Source organism: Simochromis diagramma, unplaced genomic scaffold (genome assembly GCF_900408965.1).
Source record: "Simochromis diagramma unplaced genomic scaffold, fSimDia1.1 OVJJ01000676.1, whole genome shotgun sequence".
NCBI classification, from domain to species: domain Eukaryota; kingdom Metazoa; phylum Chordata; class Actinopteri; order Cichliformes; family Cichlidae; genus Simochromis; species Simochromis diagramma.
The window spans coordinates 467,299-486,463 of record NW_024387466.1 but is presented as its reverse complement, the minus strand read 5'-3'; the positions used below and the strand labels follow the sequence as shown (position 1 = coordinate 486,463).

At 44.7% G+C, this 19,165-nt stretch overlaps 1 protein-coding gene and 1 long non-coding RNA gene across 4 annotated transcripts in view; one reads left to right on the top strand and one right to left on the bottom strand.

Annotated features, from left to right (window-relative positions):
* Positions 1-19,165, bottom strand: part of fam222ba (family with sequence similarity 222 member Ba) — a 30,908-nt gene that overhangs the window by 8,642 nt on the left and 3,101 nt on the right. For all 3 annotated transcript variants that reach the window (XM_040014610.1, XM_040014609.1, XM_040014611.1), the window contains exon 2: positions 2,246-2,373. In XM_040014610.1, the coding sequence (XP_039870544.1) occupies positions 2,246-2,327 (82 nt within the window). In that variant the 5' untranslated portion in view covers positions 2,328-2,373. The remainder of the gene's footprint in view (positions 1-2,245; positions 2,374-19,165) is intronic.
* LOC120723263 lies at positions 12,347-19,152 on the top strand. Its single transcript, XR_005693697.1, has 2 exons — positions 12,347-12,491; positions 16,300-19,152. It is a non-coding gene; the product is annotated as an uncharacterized LOC120723263 (long non-coding RNA).

Below are 19,165 nucleotides of genomic sequence, written 5' to 3'. Positions count from 1 at the left end.
ACTAAGATGTGAGAATCAGCCAAGTGGCCCAGCTGTACTCACAGTTTGTTCTGCCTGTGAGATGTGAGGACCAAGGGCCACTTCCTGGTACTTGAGTCATCCTGCCTGGAGGATGAGCAGTTTTCTTCGTGACCCACTGTCTCTTAGCGTACCTGATCTGCTCCTCCGACAGCCTTTACATTTCACAGCCGTCATCTGTTAGCAGACACTCCCTGATGATAAATAGAGCAGCTGCCCTGGCCTTGCCTCTGACAGCAGCCTGCAAGCTCGTAACTTTAAATGACTCTCCAGTGCGCAGATTCCCCCGCAGGAGGAGAGGCAGGGCACAGCCAGCCTGGCGTTTTGGAGCTCTTGGTGATTATCGAGTGGTGGGAAAGTGTCAAAGACAAGATTGTGTTACACAAGACTCGGCATTAGGGAGCACCGAGTAGCTGAAAGGCTCGAGCTCAAGAATAGCAAAACAAATAGGAGCTAATTATGTAAACCTCCCATCTGAGCTTTTTTTCCCCCTTTTTCTTTTTTTGCAAGGACTTGTCAGTGCACTGAATAAAGATTTCAAGTAACAACCAGTCTATGAATTTCACCTAAAAGCAGTCGAGCACATCTCTCACGGAGTCAAGCTGTCAAATTATCTTCTGTGCTGGGTAAGCGATAGAAGCTCTGGAGAGACAGTGAACTCTGTGGACAGCCAGCAGGGAGACGGTGGAGCATTACTCGAGGGTTCAGGCCTGACAATTGCTAAGACTGCTAACATGCAGGAGGTGAGCTACAGGTGATAGATTATGGGTGGTAAAAGAGGCAAACCAGAGAGAGCCTATTTCTTTTCAAATTCACTTTTTTCATGGCACTTTGATAAAAATGATACAGTTCACATGACATTCGGGTCGGTGCCTTTTGATGCAATACCGCGCCTGTTTGACTAACAGATGAAAAGCATTATGAGAAAATGATAAGAAAAAAAAAAAAAGAGGACTGGAATTACACTTCTAGGAATGGCCGTGGCTGTGGGAAGCACACTCCATCACCTAAATGGATTACAGTCCTGAGCAGAAAAAACAAATTGAGCTCCAGTTGTCTTAGTGTGTCACATAAAGGAAGAGCAGGGAAAGAGTCTGGCTGATGGCTGTACCATGTCACAAGCCTGCCTGAGTGAGGCAACAGACGCTGGCACTTAGCAGACTCCCTCGCGCTTGCCGATCTCCTGGGGGTTGGCTGATTACTGTGATTCTGAAATTACAGTCTTGATGAGCTGGAGCATTTTACAAAAAAAAAGAAAAAGAAAAAAAAAGGGCAGTAGAAATGGGTCACGCCTGGAGCTGAGCTCAGGGAGGAGACAGGAGGAAAAGGAGACCAAGACGTTTTGTGTAAATAAAGCTGACCAAAAGTATTGAGCATAATGTCTCAGACGTGACTGATCTGCTGGGTATAAAAAACTAACTGAAGATGAAACAAAAGGCAAGTATGACTGTGACCTGGCATCAAATGGACAAACTGTGCAATTCATAACAAAATGTGAATATATTTACTCTTAAAAACAAAGAACGGTAATCGACTGTTTCTTTGTGTACTTTTCTCCTTCATCATCACTTGTCAGAGCCTCTGAAGTCTGCGCTCTCGCTGGCATTTGCTGACTTCGACTCTCCATTTGTGCTGCTGACACCCAAAAGTGTCCAAGTTTTTCAGCAGTTGTAAAATTCAAACACATTGAATTCAGCGGGCCGGCACTGACTACTCTGCTGTTAAACCGGGCCAGCAGATTGCTTCTTAAATTCACCCACATTACAAGATCATCGGGGCAAAACCACTCAGCCGCAATCTGTCTGCAAGTCTGACAGTAACTGACTCTTCCTGATGGTGAAAAGTAGCTGAGATGCTCATGTTCAAACACATGCAATGTTGCAGTGAGCACACAGGACCACACTCTTGTGACAGACAGATCCTCAGGGGCGATGAGAGAGGGAGGGAGTCGGTTTGCCTTTCATCAGCAAATTAATGGTGCGGTTCATCTTAATTTCCCTTGAAGACAGATCTATGGTCCTGGAGCACTAAAATATTCTCTCTCACTCTCACTCTTTCTGGTTTTAACACAGAGCTGCAGAAGAGATCCAGGCCAGGGTTGGCATGGGGATCTAATGTGGGGCGGCCAGCAGGATTGTAACAGCTTGGTTTGTTGTGTGGGATGATGGTGGTGGTGGTGGTGGTGGTAGTTAACAGTGTGCATGTGTGTCCCGAGAGCAGTACTTACATTTCTGAAGTCCAGTGTTCATCTGCGTGTGGGGGAGAAGCTGGAGGGGGAGGTCACCTGGCCCTGGCAGACAGGCCAGCATTTCACACAGACACTAATGCAACATGGGACACACACTTCTCCTCACACTGTGGAGAGAAAAAGAGAGGGAGAGGTCAGACATAACTCCAAGGCAGCACATGGTGCCTGTCGATGCAGAGGCTGGGTGCAGGCAAATAGAACTCAGTAGCAAGTCCCCTGAGGCACGGGGCTGAGGGAGACATAGTTACCTTTCAATTAGAAACTGATTCACACCTGGAGCATCGGGTAAGGTGACATTTGATGCCAATAACAACTTCAATTAAACATCAAACAGCTGAAGTAAAACGGGCAGGCTGGGCCTGAGGGACTGGCAGTTTTAAATCGACTCAGTCCCTCCTCCTACTCGACTTGCATGTTAGTCACCTAGTTGGACCCCGCTACCCACACTTTACTTCTCTGCCACTATCAGACCGTGGCAGAGGAAATTAATGACTCCTGTATACCCAAAAAGAACACACTCAAGAGGCCTGGCTCTGACAAGTTAGTGCGTCTCTGATCGATACTGCAGTCCTCCAGACCTCAAAGAGGCCCTTATTTCGGGGACATTAAACAATGGAGTCAGCTAGGGACGGGGTGGAAAGAAATGAATAAACATGGCTACGGCTCCCATAAATGTCTGCCACTTTGTGCAATAATTTGATGTAACAGTGAGGGAGAAAACGTTAGCCATGCTCCACTTGGCTTACTGCTGTATTCAAAAACACCACAGATGCTTGCTTAATCAGCACTGAAGAACAGTCAGGGAGCAAATTAAGTCTACAGAGTCCGTGCCCTCCCCGTTTGCCGTGTGGCATCAGAGGAGGGTGGCAAGTGAGCGCAGACAAACAAGCGTCTATGAGAGAGGCAATTACCCACATAACAACCTTGCCATGCCTGTCTGCCGCAGGGTGATGGCTTAAAAGTGTCTTCCCCCCTGCGGGGAGAAGAGACAAGTGGAGGAAAGAGTGACAAAGCGAGAGAGAAAGGTGAAAAGGAAGAAAGAAGGGTACCGGGTTTGGGGTGGTAGTAGAGGGGTGGCGGGGGCTGAACTTGCTTTAAAAAGCAGGAGCTCAAAAAGGTCAGGATGACAGCTCATTTAAATCCTCCTAGAAAGAAGCGGAGACACCCCCCCCCCCCCAAAAAAAAAACAAAACAAAAAAAACAAGCCTTAATGAAGCTGCCAGTTCTACACAGACACCTGAGGGGATTGCACCTTAGGGTGCTGCATGGGGAGGGGGCAGTTCTGAGATGGATCTGAGGATTTCGAGGGTGTTCTGCCGCACTGACACTGCGTCACCTTTTCTGTTGCTTGGCCTCTGCTCCCACTCCTCTCATCCTCCTCCCCTTTCCTGTGCCTTCTGATTTACAGCCTGGACTGCCATATGGCTGCAATCCCTGCCCTCAATTCAGCGTGTCACCATGCATTAACTTTAATTGGGTTGATATGTTATTCTTTTCCCTCTGGCCTTGGAAGGATTTTAGGTACATGGTGCCTTGATGTCAGCAGGCAAGATTTCCAGCCCTCTCTCATTTATCAGGATGCCAAGATTTCACAGAAAGATAACAGCAATCTCTTTGACAACAGGCAGGTTTGGTGTGGAGGAAAGCTAAATATCAAATACAGCAGTCTCTTTGTTAGGAGGGTTTCAAAAGCAGAACGGTGGCAGCAGAGTGAAATGATGTTGGGGAAAACAAAACAAAACCGAGCACATAACTGTCCGTTAATTTGTTGTAAGAACACACACAACACACTACATGCAAAAAAAACCCCAACCACCCAACAGGCCACCCCCTTCCTGCCTCCCCCACGGTGCCCCTGAATGTCAGAAAAGTGTGCAGTGGGGAGTGCAGAAGCAAAGGTCAGCCTATGGTAATGCCCAAGCTGACGCTCTGCTTTGTAGCGCAGAGCAGGCGGACATGAAACCCGACAGACAGAAGCCTGACGTTTACTGACTTGCCTTTCAGCACCACTGCCACAGTGACTTCAAATATACATCACACGCCAAACAGTGGCACTTTCTACAAAGGCGCACACCCCCATGGAGGCTTTCTTTTTTTTCCCCCCTCCCAACACTCAGACTATTTGTATCAGAAGCGGCACGACTACACCTGACAGAGTGTCAGATCCAGACAGGGACCAAGCTCGCGATAGTTGGAGGTGCCTCTCTGCAGGATGTAATTGGACACATGACTGGGTCGCCTGCTGGCTGTCCAAATTGCCCTGTAACTACCAGGGGGTTTAGCCTACTCTAAACAGGGAGCTTGACCCTCAAGCTGCCCATCCATTCAGGTAAATATCTACCCTAATCACCTAATAGTCCTTGTCGTACAGAGACAAGCCCCTCCTGTTATAAGTGGAAACACAGTTGCGTATAAGGAGGCCCAGCCAAGCCAGCTGGGAAGGCCTGTGGAGCAGGGATTGGCTTGGTGGAGTTTAGCCAGGCGTCTCACACTATCAGCCCCGTGCAGACAGACACTACGGGGTTCTCAAAGTATTAGGGGGGGGCCCCCGTGACTCGGCAAGTCTCCACCAGCTACTTATAGAACTGTAATAAAGCGTGTGAATAACTGTGCGGCTTTCATTATAGACAAATAAAAGCAAGAAGACAAATCAGGACTTGAGCAAGTGATGCGCATGGCTTGTGTCATGTGTCAAATTGCTCCCATAAAAGCTGACCTATATTTTCTTTTCATTCCTCACTGGGGAAGGAGAAATAGAAAGCCATCTGAAAGTTTGAAAAAAAAATTACAGAGAAGTGAAGGAGGAAGAGGATAGATGGAAGCCATTTAGGAAATGAGACCAGCTGACTGCATTTATGTGCTGATTGTTTTGATCAATATCCTCTCCATCAACTATAATCTGCATTTGATAGAAATTTGGAAATAGCATTAGGCTAATTGCATAGCATATTAAAATGGGTGGGGGGGGGGGGGGCACAGAAAATAAGCTAATTAGAAGCAGACATCTACAATATTTGTGCAGAAATACAATGAAGGAGGGGGAGGGTGGGGGAAATAAGGTGAGAAAGCATGTTTGGATGCTGGTATTATATTAGCAGTTTTTCTATACCAATTATGAGCAAAAGCAATTAGGAGAGCCTAGTCACCATGTTGTACATGGCTTGCGCTAACAGCTGAAGAAGAGAGTGGAGGAGAAAGCAGGCTGCTGTTATTTTAATTGCATGTTTACCCCCAGGTTATGGGTCTGAAATAGAGCCAAGAAAAAAAAATGTTGCAGCAGGAATTCAATGCAACTTCACTGTGTTGATTCTCTCAGGGACAGAAAGAGTGAAATTACTTTTCTTTGCAAGCCGAGTCTGAATAGGAGGTAAAGAAAGAAGAAAAAAAGAGAGCAGGAAGATGAGAACAGCTTTTTACCCTTGAATACCAAACCAGAGTATTCTGTCAAAAGAAAGGGGAAAAAGCCTTGGCTCTTGAGCACGGTGGGAAGAAATAACACTTTGGTATGGCCTTCATTAGCCCATCAGGCTGCACAAACAACAGAGGCAGGAAGGATTGCTGTTGCTAGCTGAGGGACACGGGCGTGTTAGGCTATGACAGGCTGGTTTCACAGTTTCACACAATGGATCCTGATGACTCCAGCACATCCCGAGGCGTTCGGGATGGGCCGTTTGCTTTTCAGTTAGCAGAGATCCCCTCATCAACCCCGAGTGTTATCTCGCCAAAAGAGAAAGGGCGAGAGAGTGGGAGATAGCTCTGATCACGAGCAGAGGGTTAAAAAAAAAAAAAGAAAGAAGAAGAAGCAGAAGAGAAGACAGCCAACCCAAACTCAACTTGCACACAAATTGAGAGTCTGTAAAGTAGTGGTTTCCAAGTTGCAAGAGTGTGTCAGGGATAAATCTGTCAAGTAAGGAAACTGCTGCAATACTGTGGGAGAGAGGAAGACAGCTACTTGAAGATGCTCTTCTTTAGAGGGAGGGAGGGGTTTGTGAAACAACTGGGAGACGGTATGAATGCTCAGTAACTAACTGATGAAAGAGTGACAGTTCCCCGAGGTGAGACGGTGGATGTGGAGCGGAGAGAGGCAGCATGCCCCTAGAATACTGCACAGTCCACAGTTGGATTGGCTAAATCTTTGCATAGGTGTCAGATATGGAGGGTTGGTTTCAGGATGAGAACACAGACTCTTAGAGAAGTTGTGCACCATGAAACTGAGAAAAGAACAATAACCCTGACAGTAAGAGGCCTCTTCTCTTATCAGGCTGACCCCATTTGTCCTGTTTTGTATTTGCATCAGTAGTTCGTAGCCTCTTGGATGATGACCACGGCTCGTCACAGTGGAGATGATGACAGCGACATGGTAGCGAGATGAGAGAATGAAAACGTATCCGCCTGCAAGTGTCCTGGTCTAGCTAGGATATGTATGCCACAGCTATGTCATGGTCATTACCCATCCTCCACATAACTGCTGCGAGGACAGCCAGCCAAAGTCCGTTCTTCAACTTGGGGTCAGTTTCACTAACAGCCACTTAAGCCTGCTTGGCTTCCCCAAGAGCTCTACAAAAGTGGAAGGTAGAGCTAAGTGTGCTCAGCCACGTCAAGGCTGGCCAAGGTCAGACGGGCAGACAGAAAGTGCTGGCAGCGGTGCATGCATGGCGTCATGAATGCCAAAATGCTGGGGCCCCTGACTGCGCCGTTTGACAGACATGTTTACACCTGATAGAAAATGCAGTGTGGATGGCCTGCCAAAACAGAGGGGAACCAAAGTGAGGGGTGCCAGCCTAGTTATTTATTTATCTGCAGCAAATCCATCGAGAGCACAGCCAGAAGCTGGGCATGCCTCAGTGAGGAAAGAGCCAGCCTATTCTCAGACATGACTCTTAAAACACTTGAGGGAGGGGGAAAAAAGACCTGACATACAGTAAAAGAAGAGGAAAGCAACGATTTCATAAAGCAACACTGGAGATTGGAATTGATTTCCTAACTGTTTTAATTCAGCTCAGAGGAGTTCTGATTGGCACGTATTTAAATTACTGAGAGGCTGTTCAAAAGTCACTCGTGATAAGGTTCAAATACTGGCCACGTCTTTGCTCGGTGCTGCAATTACCATTTGACTTGATCGCTTGGAAGCAAATGTAAAAAGGAAGTACGAGTGCTACCAGAGTGAGGCTGTAGCATCTTGACAACAGTCCTAAATAAAGAAGAAGAAAAGTTTAAGAATCATAGCTGCAAGAACTCCAATGCTAATCCAGCCTTCTGGTAACCATCAGATCACACAACCAGATACAGCGCTCACACAAACACACCATTATCATCGCCGCTCTTTTCATCTCCTCACTGGTGCCACCACATCTGTGTTATCTTCACATATCCTCACATCACACCAGACAACAATGTGCTGAGTCACATGCTGCTGTGTCAGATGTTACACTGTGGGCTTTGGTACCGGACTGGAATATTATGGTTAGACACCAACACTAACTAGAGTAGAATGCAGTATTGTGTATTGTGAGTGTGTGCTTGTTGTGGTATGTGCAGCAAGTGATAGAAATCACCAGACCTGAGGCAGCTGTTTTTTTCAAGCTGCTTGCTTTGTATGTGGCTCTGTAACAAATTGCACAGTTGTCTTAGAAGCAGGATAAAGTAATGCGATATACCGCAATTAGACTCAGTGTACAAAACAATTATATTGATGCACAAAAATAACAAGCCCGACAATGAACTTGTCCCAACACGCACAAATGAAAATGCACTTCAGCAAGGAAATTGGGCCATTTGGCCTCAATACCTACCTCAAAATATCTCAAAGGATTGACTTCCATACTTAGCCTCACAAGTAAAGCTACACGAAGTACTCTGATGGTCAGAAATCTGAGAATGGAACGTCTCATCCTTAACTTTTCCCATCTTACAGCTATAAACCAAAAAAAAGGAGGGACCTACTAAACAATATTCAGCCAGCAGGAGGAGGATGGTCAGTGTGGAAGAATTTGACATTAAAGGATCAGGCGATGCTACCTATTTGACTGCAAGTCAGCCAGGCCCTCTAGCTGGTTAGTGGGGGGAAATAACTCCAGTTAGTGGGAAATAACTCAATGTGCCGAGAGCTAAAGCAAGGCAGCATTGTTCCAGCTGGTGGAAAAGGGGGGAAATGAAGATGGAGTGGTTTGATTTCATTTGTTAGCAGGTGCATCCATTTTGTGTTCTTCCCCACCTCTCCTCTCTCAGTCAAAGCGCTTATCAGAAATTGGACACCCCAGTGACAAATTGAGCCTGCGATTAAAGGCAGAAAGAGGAAAGCTTTGTTAAGTGCTGCTGATTGGGATCCCAGGCTGCCCTCACACATGTGAGGGGTGTGTGTGTGTGCGTTTGTGCATCCATGTATGCTTGGTACAGAGCCAGGGGCAGAGCTGACACCACCACCACCTCTTCTCCCATTTTCCCCACTCTCCAGGTGTTCCCACGGCTTACATTTCTGCTCTGAGTAGACAGCAAACAAAACCAAATCAATGCAGCTGTTCACCCAGCTCTCACTCTCTCCTGCTCTCTCTCTCACATACACATACACAACATGTAAAGAAAACGACATACACACACGTACATATGCACTAGTGACTTCCCCCTGTAGGAATAATGACCTCCTCTGTATATCCACTGCCTTATTATTGACATGTATGCTGTGTTTAAGAGAGGGAAAAAAAGTTAAGTCTCTGTGTGTTTGTCCCACTCAGACCCATATTATTGACCCAGTATTAACCAGCTCTGGCCTGTTTGCAAGGGCTGAACTGATTTAGTGGGGGTGCAGGGTCAGAGCAGCTCTGCTTAGCAGAACTGTGTAAGCGCTGACTCTCACAAATCATCCTAAAAGGGCTTAACACACAAAAACAGCTTCCAGTGTTACACAGGCCTGCTGTGAGAGATTTATCCACTGTGCCATTATACTAACTGGCCTCTCTCCCATATGAGCTGTATAGACACCAGTACAAACACATAAAGAAAGAACTTTAATTAGACGTATGCCTGATCCAACTCTGCGGGAAAACTCACGTCAACAATTCTGCTTTAATGCCCTCCATTACAGCTGTGTTTACCAGAATTCTTCCTATTTAATGCCGTCGCATTTCTCACATGCTTGGTTTTAAAAGTCTTAAGTGTGGCTTGTGAAACGCTTGTGAGCACCAAGTGGTGAAAGAATATCAATAATTTTAAAAATCTAGATGCTTCAATAACTCAGGGCCATGCTGCAATTAATAAACACTGACCTCTAAAAGAATTTTAGTGAACTAGCGCTTCATCTTAAACTCTGGTATGTTGTATGCTGTTTAATTGCTTATTGGTTTATAAAAGGCAATGTGTGGAAAACACTGCAACATGTTTCAGCTTTTAAAGCCAGAAAATGCAGGTTTTCACCGTCCACTTGTTCAGCTGGTAAAAATAGATTAAAGAGTTGCAGGTCTGGTGGCGACGACCAGATCTGTTGTCATACACGTCAAAAACAGATAGCCATTTCCCTGTTATAAACAACATTGTATATGTGTTCAGTAAAGGCTAATCTACGTCCCTCCAGTGTCTATTAAAGGTTGGGAAGGTCAGCCGCCTCCATAGCAGCTCTAACATTCAGCCTGGCCTTCCAGCGATGCTGAACCAAGCCCTTCTCGTATCTGGTGGTCATCTGAGAGAGGACAAAAAAAAGAAGGCAAATGCAGCTCTTTCTCCAGTGGACAGCACTGTATGAGAGGTGCTTCTTTTGCCCCTGGCAACACACAAGACATTTGCAGGTTTCTTTCATCTCCAGAGTTTATGTGCGTGCCTCTCCACCCCCAGCTCTTTCCCCAGCACACAACAGCTCGGGGTATCGGGCAGCCAGCCGGTGACTCTGTGGAGAGCCAGGCAAATACAGGCCCAGCATGGCAAACATATCACCTCTGTGTCTGCATGGGAACATCTGGCCCTCCCAGGCTGTGAGGGCCCCTCCGTCTGCCTGTCTGACAGTGAGCCTACACACACTCTGTTGGTGTATACTGGTGTTGTCATGGCTCCACAGTTTTTACTCCTACACAGGTACTGGTTTATTATACAAACAATCAACAATCTCTACAATACCAAAGCAAACAGGCTAAATGTCATAATCAAACACAGGACTATTTTATGAATATTAAATTAAATCACTGAGCAGCTTTAATTCAGAATTTGAGCACAGCCAGATACTGAAGTTAATACTGTTTTGCACAGACAAATGTGTTTATTTTGCAAGTGAATTGCAAAATTCAGCTGCAAAAGAAACCGTTAACTGCCACATGCAACCATTAGTTTGCTCTTTTCTGTGATAAAAAGAAGCAGATTTAACTTACCTTCTAACCATTTCAGACAGTTCTGACAGAGATTATAAATAAATAAAAGGGCAATTAATCATGAAAATGGTTGATATTTATCTGTGATTTTAAGCTGGTTAAATGTTCCAAGATTTCGCAATGAAGACAAAAATATTTTAAAGCCATTAAATAATGTTTTACGATGGAGATTTCTTCATTTCCCCTAGCACAGATCAGTAAATCACAACAAAAACATGACAAATAAATTGAAAACTGGTAAACATTGGCATTGGCTTCTGAAGCTTAAAATATTTAAGTATACTCCTGTAGCAGTGACATAGGGTCATGTGAGTAACAGAGTTAACCCAGCTGATTAAAACTCCTTTTCCTGTCCCTAGCTCCCCTTCTCTCCCTGTCTTGCATCATGCCTGCTCACACAGATCTCCTGTGGCCGTCCAATGATTCAAGACTGATGAGGTGTGCTCAAAGGTCTATGCCACTGAACACAGCATTAATGCACCCAGCAGCAAATTTTTTGCCATCGACCCCAGTTCCCTGCAATAAGGACAGAGCCATCAATCAGACAGAGATAGCAGACACCAGACACGGGCTGATGAAGTAGGGGACTTTGGAGCTAATGACAAATGGATCTCTCAGATATGGTCGCAGTATAGTATGACAATCCACCGAGAACACTTGACCTTTAGCAAAACCCTCAGCCACTTTTTGCTAACATCATGCAAACTGCTAAGAAGGTTAAAAAAGTGTTGTTGTTGTGTGAGAACTCTGGGGTCCAGCTGAGAGTCTCAGCCCGGTCACTGTCAGAGCTACTTCTCACTGGCCCAGCCCTCCTTTTTTCTCACACCAAAGCTCTGGGAGTGACCTTCAGCAGGCATGCTTGTCCTGCTAATTGGGGTCTCTACAGAGCACAGCAATCCACCCCCCACACTGCACTGGAGGACGAATTGTGGGACAGAGGAAGCAGAGATAGGAAGGCAATGTTTTTGCGGCAGTGGTAAACAGACAAGAAAGTAAGTGTGTAATATATATATATATATATATATATACATATACACACACACACACACACACATATATTTTAGGGGTGCAACGATGCACAAAATTTGTTGCACACACCAAATTCACGGTTCGGTACTTTGGTGTCACGGTTCGATATTTTTTTGATACAAAAAAATGTTCATGCCTTTTTAATTTGTCATTTATTAAAATTATAAAGCTTTTAAATTTAATGTTGCTGAAACAACAAAATAATAATAAAAAAAAAAATCTATGTGATCGAGAAATCACTCATCTTTGGAAAAGAGTTTGTTACAGAGAAATGGCTCTTTCCAAAATAAAAGCTATACTATACGCTTCTTCTGGGCTATATTCTCAGCAGCATATTACACATATCAGGTTCTGTGAAGTAGCGTAACATAAGCAGCATGGAAAGTGATAGGAAGACAGCATCTGCAGACTGTTCAAGTTTCTTTTAAGTGTTCTTTATTTTCTGGCGTTGCCTTTCAACAATTGTTTCACAAAAACATAAGAACCTGTCAGTCAAAATCTCACCTGCTTTATATAGAATTCCACTCACATCTCATTAACCTCTACCATTGGGAAAACAGGGTAGACTAAATAACACAGTCTAGACAAAGAAACAGGAATAAAATAATTTTTCCACTTAACAAACTCATTCACCCAACTAAACAGTTTGAAAAGTCAATCTCTTCACTTAATTAGGTTATTTTAAATGAAATAAACAATTTTACACAAAAGAAACACCCCTTCATTTGGTTACACCCAATTGACATGATCAGTGACATCATATCCTATAAAATCAGGAAGTACTGGGGCGGCCCTTCCGACATACTTGTTTTACACATAGGACCTGCTCAAAGGAACAGACAATGGTAAGTATAACCAAACTACATAAACAAATGAAAGATCCAAATCAATTAATGATAAAGTGACATTTAGCTTTAAGTACCTTTGCACAGATGAAATGAATATAACCAATGCTACCACAAACAGACCCGGGATAGTAAGTAGAGCCAAGGTTGCAGGTGCTGTGTTTACATTAAAGCATTATGATAGACTATAGGATAACGGAACACAAAATAACAATATATGCAAGCGACAAATGGCAAATGAATTCTGTCCTAGCCACTTTGTCACAGGTCCCCATAAGGAGAATCATGTGCTGTCTAAATGACTCGGGTAAAGTTTGTAGCATGCCTGCTTGTTGTTTTTGTCTGCTTCCACTTGTCTTTGCACTAGGATGATGTCGGGGTAAATGTGCAGTCATATTCGTTGTGTTCCCACTAGTGCTGTCAGCGTTAATCTCGTTAAAATGACATTAACGCCATAACGCAGCAAATGTCCGTTAACGAGTTAACACGGATCGTCCCGTGCGTGGGGCTGGACTGTGTCAACACGTTAACAAGCTAACTGCGCTAACGCACTAGTTCCCACCAATTGAGCATTGCGTGGCACATCCGACATATTGTTTTACTTTTGTCCATGATGCGCTTACCATCAGGGTCATGCTTCACAAGAAAACCAAGATAGTTCCAGACACCAGATCTGAATGAGGGTGGGGGAGGCTCAATTTCGGGTAGCGTTGAGGCAGTTGCCATGTTGCAACGAGCTTAGCTTCTGTCTTGGTAGCTTGCGCTGCGCTCAGTGGATCTGCACTCGACAGTGCAACCTAGGCGGAGTAGTCGAACGCAGATCCACTAAGCGCTCAACACAGACAGCATCATCAGAAGAAAAGTTGATAAAAATAATTTTTAAAAATTGTATTCGATACAAATGCATACCGAACCAAAGCACTGTATCAAACGGTTCAATATCAATACGAGTATTGTTGCAGCCTTAATGTATGTGTGTGTGTGTGTGTGTGTGTGTGTGTGTGTGTGTGTGTGTGTATGAGAGAGAGACCTATATTTGAGTGACTAAAATCCATTTATCTCATCAATTAAAACTGAAATAACATGATATCAGAAAAAAATGCAATATGAATGGGCCAACAGGGTCAGTGCTCAGCTCTCAGGAACACAGGAAAGACAGTGACACGGTTAATTTAGAGCAGGCTCAGGCTGGCTGCAGCTGTACATTCTGCGTTTGCCAACACATCATCATATCAGGGCCACTTCCTATCAGTGTGATCAGCACTCAGTTTAAAAGAGGAAAAAAAAAAGAAGAGGGAAGAAAACGTACAGGAAGTCATCCTGTAAAAACAAGATACAGAGAGCCCTTTATGGTGGGAAAAAGTCAGTGGACCATTTTCTCACAAAATGTTTAAGTGTAAAAGACATGTTTGTGAAGGAATTAGAGGACATGGAGTGAACCTGGTAACCATTTTAAAGCAGGTTTGTGATAGATCCAGTGAATGAGACTTTAAGCGAGAATAGCCATGAATAGAAAGGTCTGCATTTAATTTGCTAATCCATCATTCCAATTGTAGTCTGTAACAAAGGAAGAGGAGAGTGGTGGGGCATTCAGAGGCAATGGAGCATGCTGAGGGGTGCGTGTGTGGTTCTCCATGGAGCCAGAGAGGCCATGGCCCTTGGCCCTAAAAGCCTAGCCAGCACTGGGAAGAATTGGTTCTGATGAGCTCAACGCAGGCAAGACTAATCCCTTCATGTCCAAAGAATTGTTTAACTATGTTTGACTGATTAACCCAAACCCCTCGTTTCCACTTACAATCTATTTGTTCAATCAAGTCCCCTGCACTCTTCATGCTGCAGTGTGTGGGTGGTGATGGAGAGGGAGCAAAAGAACGAGGGAGAGTAACAAAGGAGGCTGCAAAACAATCCATTTGGAGGAAGCATACAGAAGTCAAAGGACAGGGTTTTTTGTTCTTCTTGCAATTCTGCAAATGCACAAGTTCCTGCAAACCAGCTGTTGCGAACATTCAAAGGTCAGAACTCTCGCCTTGAGAGATGTCAACTAGAAGGCCAGGAGAAGTGGTGCTAGCATACCACACTGGGATGCTGGTCTTTAGTAGCTTCCTAGGAAAAGGAAATTTAAAGGCACTCTCCCCTGCGTGGAAAAGAGGTTGCCAGGAAGATTAACCCAGCTTCCTTTTATAGCCCCTGACAAGAGGTTAAATCACACATTACACTGCCTGAAATGTCTCTTAGTAATTAGATCAAGAATATTACTCTCTCTTCTTCCCCTTGCAGAATGCAGCTGATCAAAGTCTAATGATGGTGTCAGTGCCATTGGCAGTGCTGGCTGGGTAAATCTCCCCATCGGGATGGCAATCTGTCAGGGCCGCAAGTCCTGCTAAACAGCACAGGACATGAGCACAATGGTGCTTGACACAAAATAGACTAAATGAACCGCATCCTTTACCAACAAGCTGTCCATCAGCGGTGCACCACTAAAATTCATCCCTTTGTTTGAGGTCTACAACTGTGTGTTTATATGTACACAATCAACTGAGTTATATAGAGAGGCTGGTGACATCTGTGGGTTTTATCCTGATAACTGTAAAACCCAAGACCAGCTTATCTGCCGTCTTTCCATGCCAGAGCAGATCTAAGCAGCACCTGGTCCCTTGATGGGGTAAGCGGGCTACTGGCTATTAATTACAGAAAGCTGACACGCAGAGAAGGCAAGCCCTCGCAATGAGACCCTGGGACGTCAGATACACAGCAAGACGAATGCTTTTCTGTCACACAGCAACATGACCTGCCTCAGGACTCTTTACTGCAAGTACTTTCAAGTATGCCTTTCAAATTGTGGCCCACCCTTCTTCCTTTGCTCCCACCCTGTCTCCCCCCTCTATCTCAATCACATTCTGCGGATGTTACACTACTTCAGGGGATATTTTCTGACTAATGCAAAATGCTTGTGCAGTGGCATGATAAAAGTTGGCATTTTCCTTTTCTAATCCAATGCTTCCTTTGTAAACAACCTCGCTTTTTTGTGTGCGCATGTGCTCAGGGACGCGGGCAGGGGATGCAAACAAATCTCACGTAATGGTCAATTTCATTATTTGCTCTCAAACTCAATGGCCGCAAACAAAAGGAGGAAATGGCAGGAGATATGCCAATCATTTATTGTTGAAAGATGCCTGACGAAGGAGGCCCTATAAACCTGACAGCTTTTTCCTTTTTTGTCAGTCCTTAGCACAATCCAGCTTCTTAAAACGGGAACCCAGACAATGGACTTCTGCAAGAGGTCTGACCCTAGTCTTAACCCCATACAGGTGCTACACATGAAGCACAGACGAAACATTGCAATGGGAGGCCTGCTCTCAGAGATCTTTTAGACAAGCACAAAGACAGCTCAATGCCACTAAAGTGAATTTGCTGAAAAGCAAATCCCCTTGAATAGATGAATGGTGAAGTCTCATTAGGTGTGGACTAAAAGCATCTGTTAAAGAGCGAGTCATGAAAAGTAAAACTTTACAACTAAATAGCAGTACCGTATTATGCTGTGAAGGCTGCTCCCTTTCAAGTGTTGTCAGAAATGCAATAGTTGTGGTTCAAAGTTTAAATAGCTCATTTTTTAAACTCTTCATATACAAGAGGGGAAAAAATGATCTGAATCTGTTGAGCAAAGAGCAAACTTCATAATAAAACAGCTACATCAAGTGTGGTCTTCCAGTTCAGAAGAATAATGTGACTCTTGTCTGATTGCTGCTCAGTTGAGTCCAACTACAGAGTTGAACTATGAACTGTGATTAAAGCCAACATCCCCCTACAGAGCGACAACTGCATCTCTGCACATTCCAGGAAACTCAGCCAGCTGAACACAGCAAATACACCGGAGAGGAGGAGGAGGAGGAGACATAAACAACGTAAGATAGTTTGAGAGCTCCACCGATGTTTACTGTCTCACTAAGTGCATTTCATCCCCGTTGCTTTCACAGCAGCAGCGGTATTTCAGCATTCAGTACAGAGGGGCTGCTGATGCCACAGGTCTGTGTACAGAGGGCTCAGTCACAGGCTGAAGAGACTGTTTGGACAATGTAGGTGTCAGACACACTGCCTGTCTGGAATAACGATTCACTTCAGCTGCTACAAAGCATCCTCTGGTTCCTTTATGGAGAAGGTGGTTCTGGGAAAAGGAAAAAAAAAAAAAAAACTATCTTGACTGTTTTTAAAAGTCTAAGTGTTGAAAACTGATAAGGAATTTCTTTGTTTGAACTGGTGCGTTGCTACCAGGGAGAAAGGTCTGCATTTGCTTCAAATAGGCACTGAATGACATGCCAGAGATTAGCCTCTGAAGGTCACAGTCTTAGCCTATCCTTTCAGATGCTTTTTACAACGGAACCCCGGGCCCTTTTGAACAACAGGAAGAATGTCATCTGGTTACTTTTCAAGGCACGGAGATACCATTCACTGTGGCCAACAATGGAAGCAAACAGGACCAGAGGGTTAGGAGGTTATAAAGGACCCCATTCTAAGCACCACTCTGTCTCCAGCACGCTGCACGGACACAGAAAAAACACACCCACACACTGAGGCCCGGAGAAGTGGTGTAACTGATGATAAGCTGTGGAGGGTCATGGCAAAGTGCTGTGCACTGACCGCTCTCCTCGACAGCTCTCTCAGCACAGCCTACGTCCCTTTCCAGCACAGAGCTTAACACCCAGACCAAGCCTCTGAGCCCCATACCCACTGTCAAAGTCATTCACTGCTTTGTCAGTTTGAAAGACAACTGTATGATACCCTAAAGTATATCCTTCAGGCAACTGTGACCTGCTCAAAATTACATAGAGGAAAAAACATAAAAAAGTCAAGTAGATGAAGTCAGAATGCACCGACCCAGATGTAGGCCTGCAACTAAGCTTGTATTTGGGCAAAAAAGATGAAATCTAACCTTGTAACAGGAGGGGAAAAGGGAGAATTTTAATATACCAGTGTGCTATTTTCAATGACCAGGCCTTAACAAAAATTATATGCCATTATTCAGGTTGTAAAGCTTGTCCCGAAAAAGGCTCTCAGGCAACAGACAGAGCTGAAATACTTCACCAATTTAGTGTCTAATGAACCCTCTGAAATATTAAAAATAAAGCCCAATTAGCCGAGAGCATTTTACATCTCCTCCCTCTCTAATCCTCTTGTAGCTTAGCTTTATCTAATGTCTGTGCCAACTATGACACTTTGAGCTCACTCTCCCCTATATCCCCACCACTTGATATCCTCTACAGCTTCACTGCTGCTTTGTTGTGGCATTCTTTCTGACCCCACAGACTTGGGTCAGACTCTGAGCCTCCCTGTCGGTGGATAATGATGCCCTGACATGTACAGTTGGCATGGTCAGTGGAAAACTGCAGCAATAACCGTGGACATGCTAATGGCATCTATTAGGATCACTTAAGAGTGATATGGGACTCGTCTGGCGACCTCTTATTAGACAGCGCTTGGTACTAGGGGGCGGAGAGTGCCCGTGGAGGGTCAGTGATCCAACTGAGATGCCCTTATCTTGTGCCATAAACAGATAACAGTATCTGCCCTGCTCTTCTGCTGTTCCTGTGAAGATGGAGGTGGATAAACAACCCCGTCATCTGCAATGCCTCTGACAAGCCTGATCACACAGATGCTCTCCTAGACCTAGCCCCGTTCGTCCTACTGCACTAACTGTTGTTATTGCTGTGAATGGCACTGTGAGGCTTAGAGATTTGTCCATGATTACCCTCAAGCTGAAGACATAACAATTTCAGAAAGCCCTTTGCTCCTTGTGTTTGTAACATCACTCCCTGGCTTAAGGGCTCGGCTTTGCTGATTATGCAAACTACCAAGCAAGAGTGGGGCTTTATTTTTCTTTTCTTTTTTTTTGTTACCCTAATTGGACCTGCCAGCTAGCATGCAAATCTATGCACAAAAATTCAGCAAACAAAGAAACAAACTGTATCTTCATATGAAGGCTACTGCCTGCGGTCACTGCACAAAATAAAAGCACCCACATGAACCAAACTGAATACCATGCAAACAGCTGACCCACAGCCTAAGTCCTGCAGTTGAGTCTCTTTTCTCAGAGATATCCAGAAGTTGCCTATCATGCCGTAAACACTTGATCTGGATGTATCATGTGGCTGCAGTTCTCTATGCTGAGTCTGACCTGCGTTTGACCCACATACTGAGTCTCCTGACTTTCTCACAGAGGCTACCAAACATCTGTTCACTGTCTGAAACCAGACTCATTCAGCTGAGAAGACATTGGGTGGCCTCAGAGAGAGTTTCTCCAAGTGGTGGGTGGCTGAGTGGGTGAGTGTGGGCTGACAGCTGCCCTGGTGATGGGAGGACTGAAAGGTGGAGCTGGCGGAAAGATCAATGGTACCTAGGAAATCTCAGTCCTTCTGCCTGGCACCTGGGTAGAGGGGCAGCCTTATTTAGCAAATGGAACTAGTCAACAAATCATTCTCATCTAAAATGATCAGGTGTGGAAAATAAAAAATATGCTGGGCATAAAATTCACTGACAACACCTGTGAGCGATTAAACATACACAGGACCCTGCAGGAAAAGGAAAAAAAAGGTACAAATGTATTGCACTGGGGGAAGAGCACACGGTTACACATTTCCATTTCAAGTACAGTCTCTAAAATGCTACATCAAATCACTGGC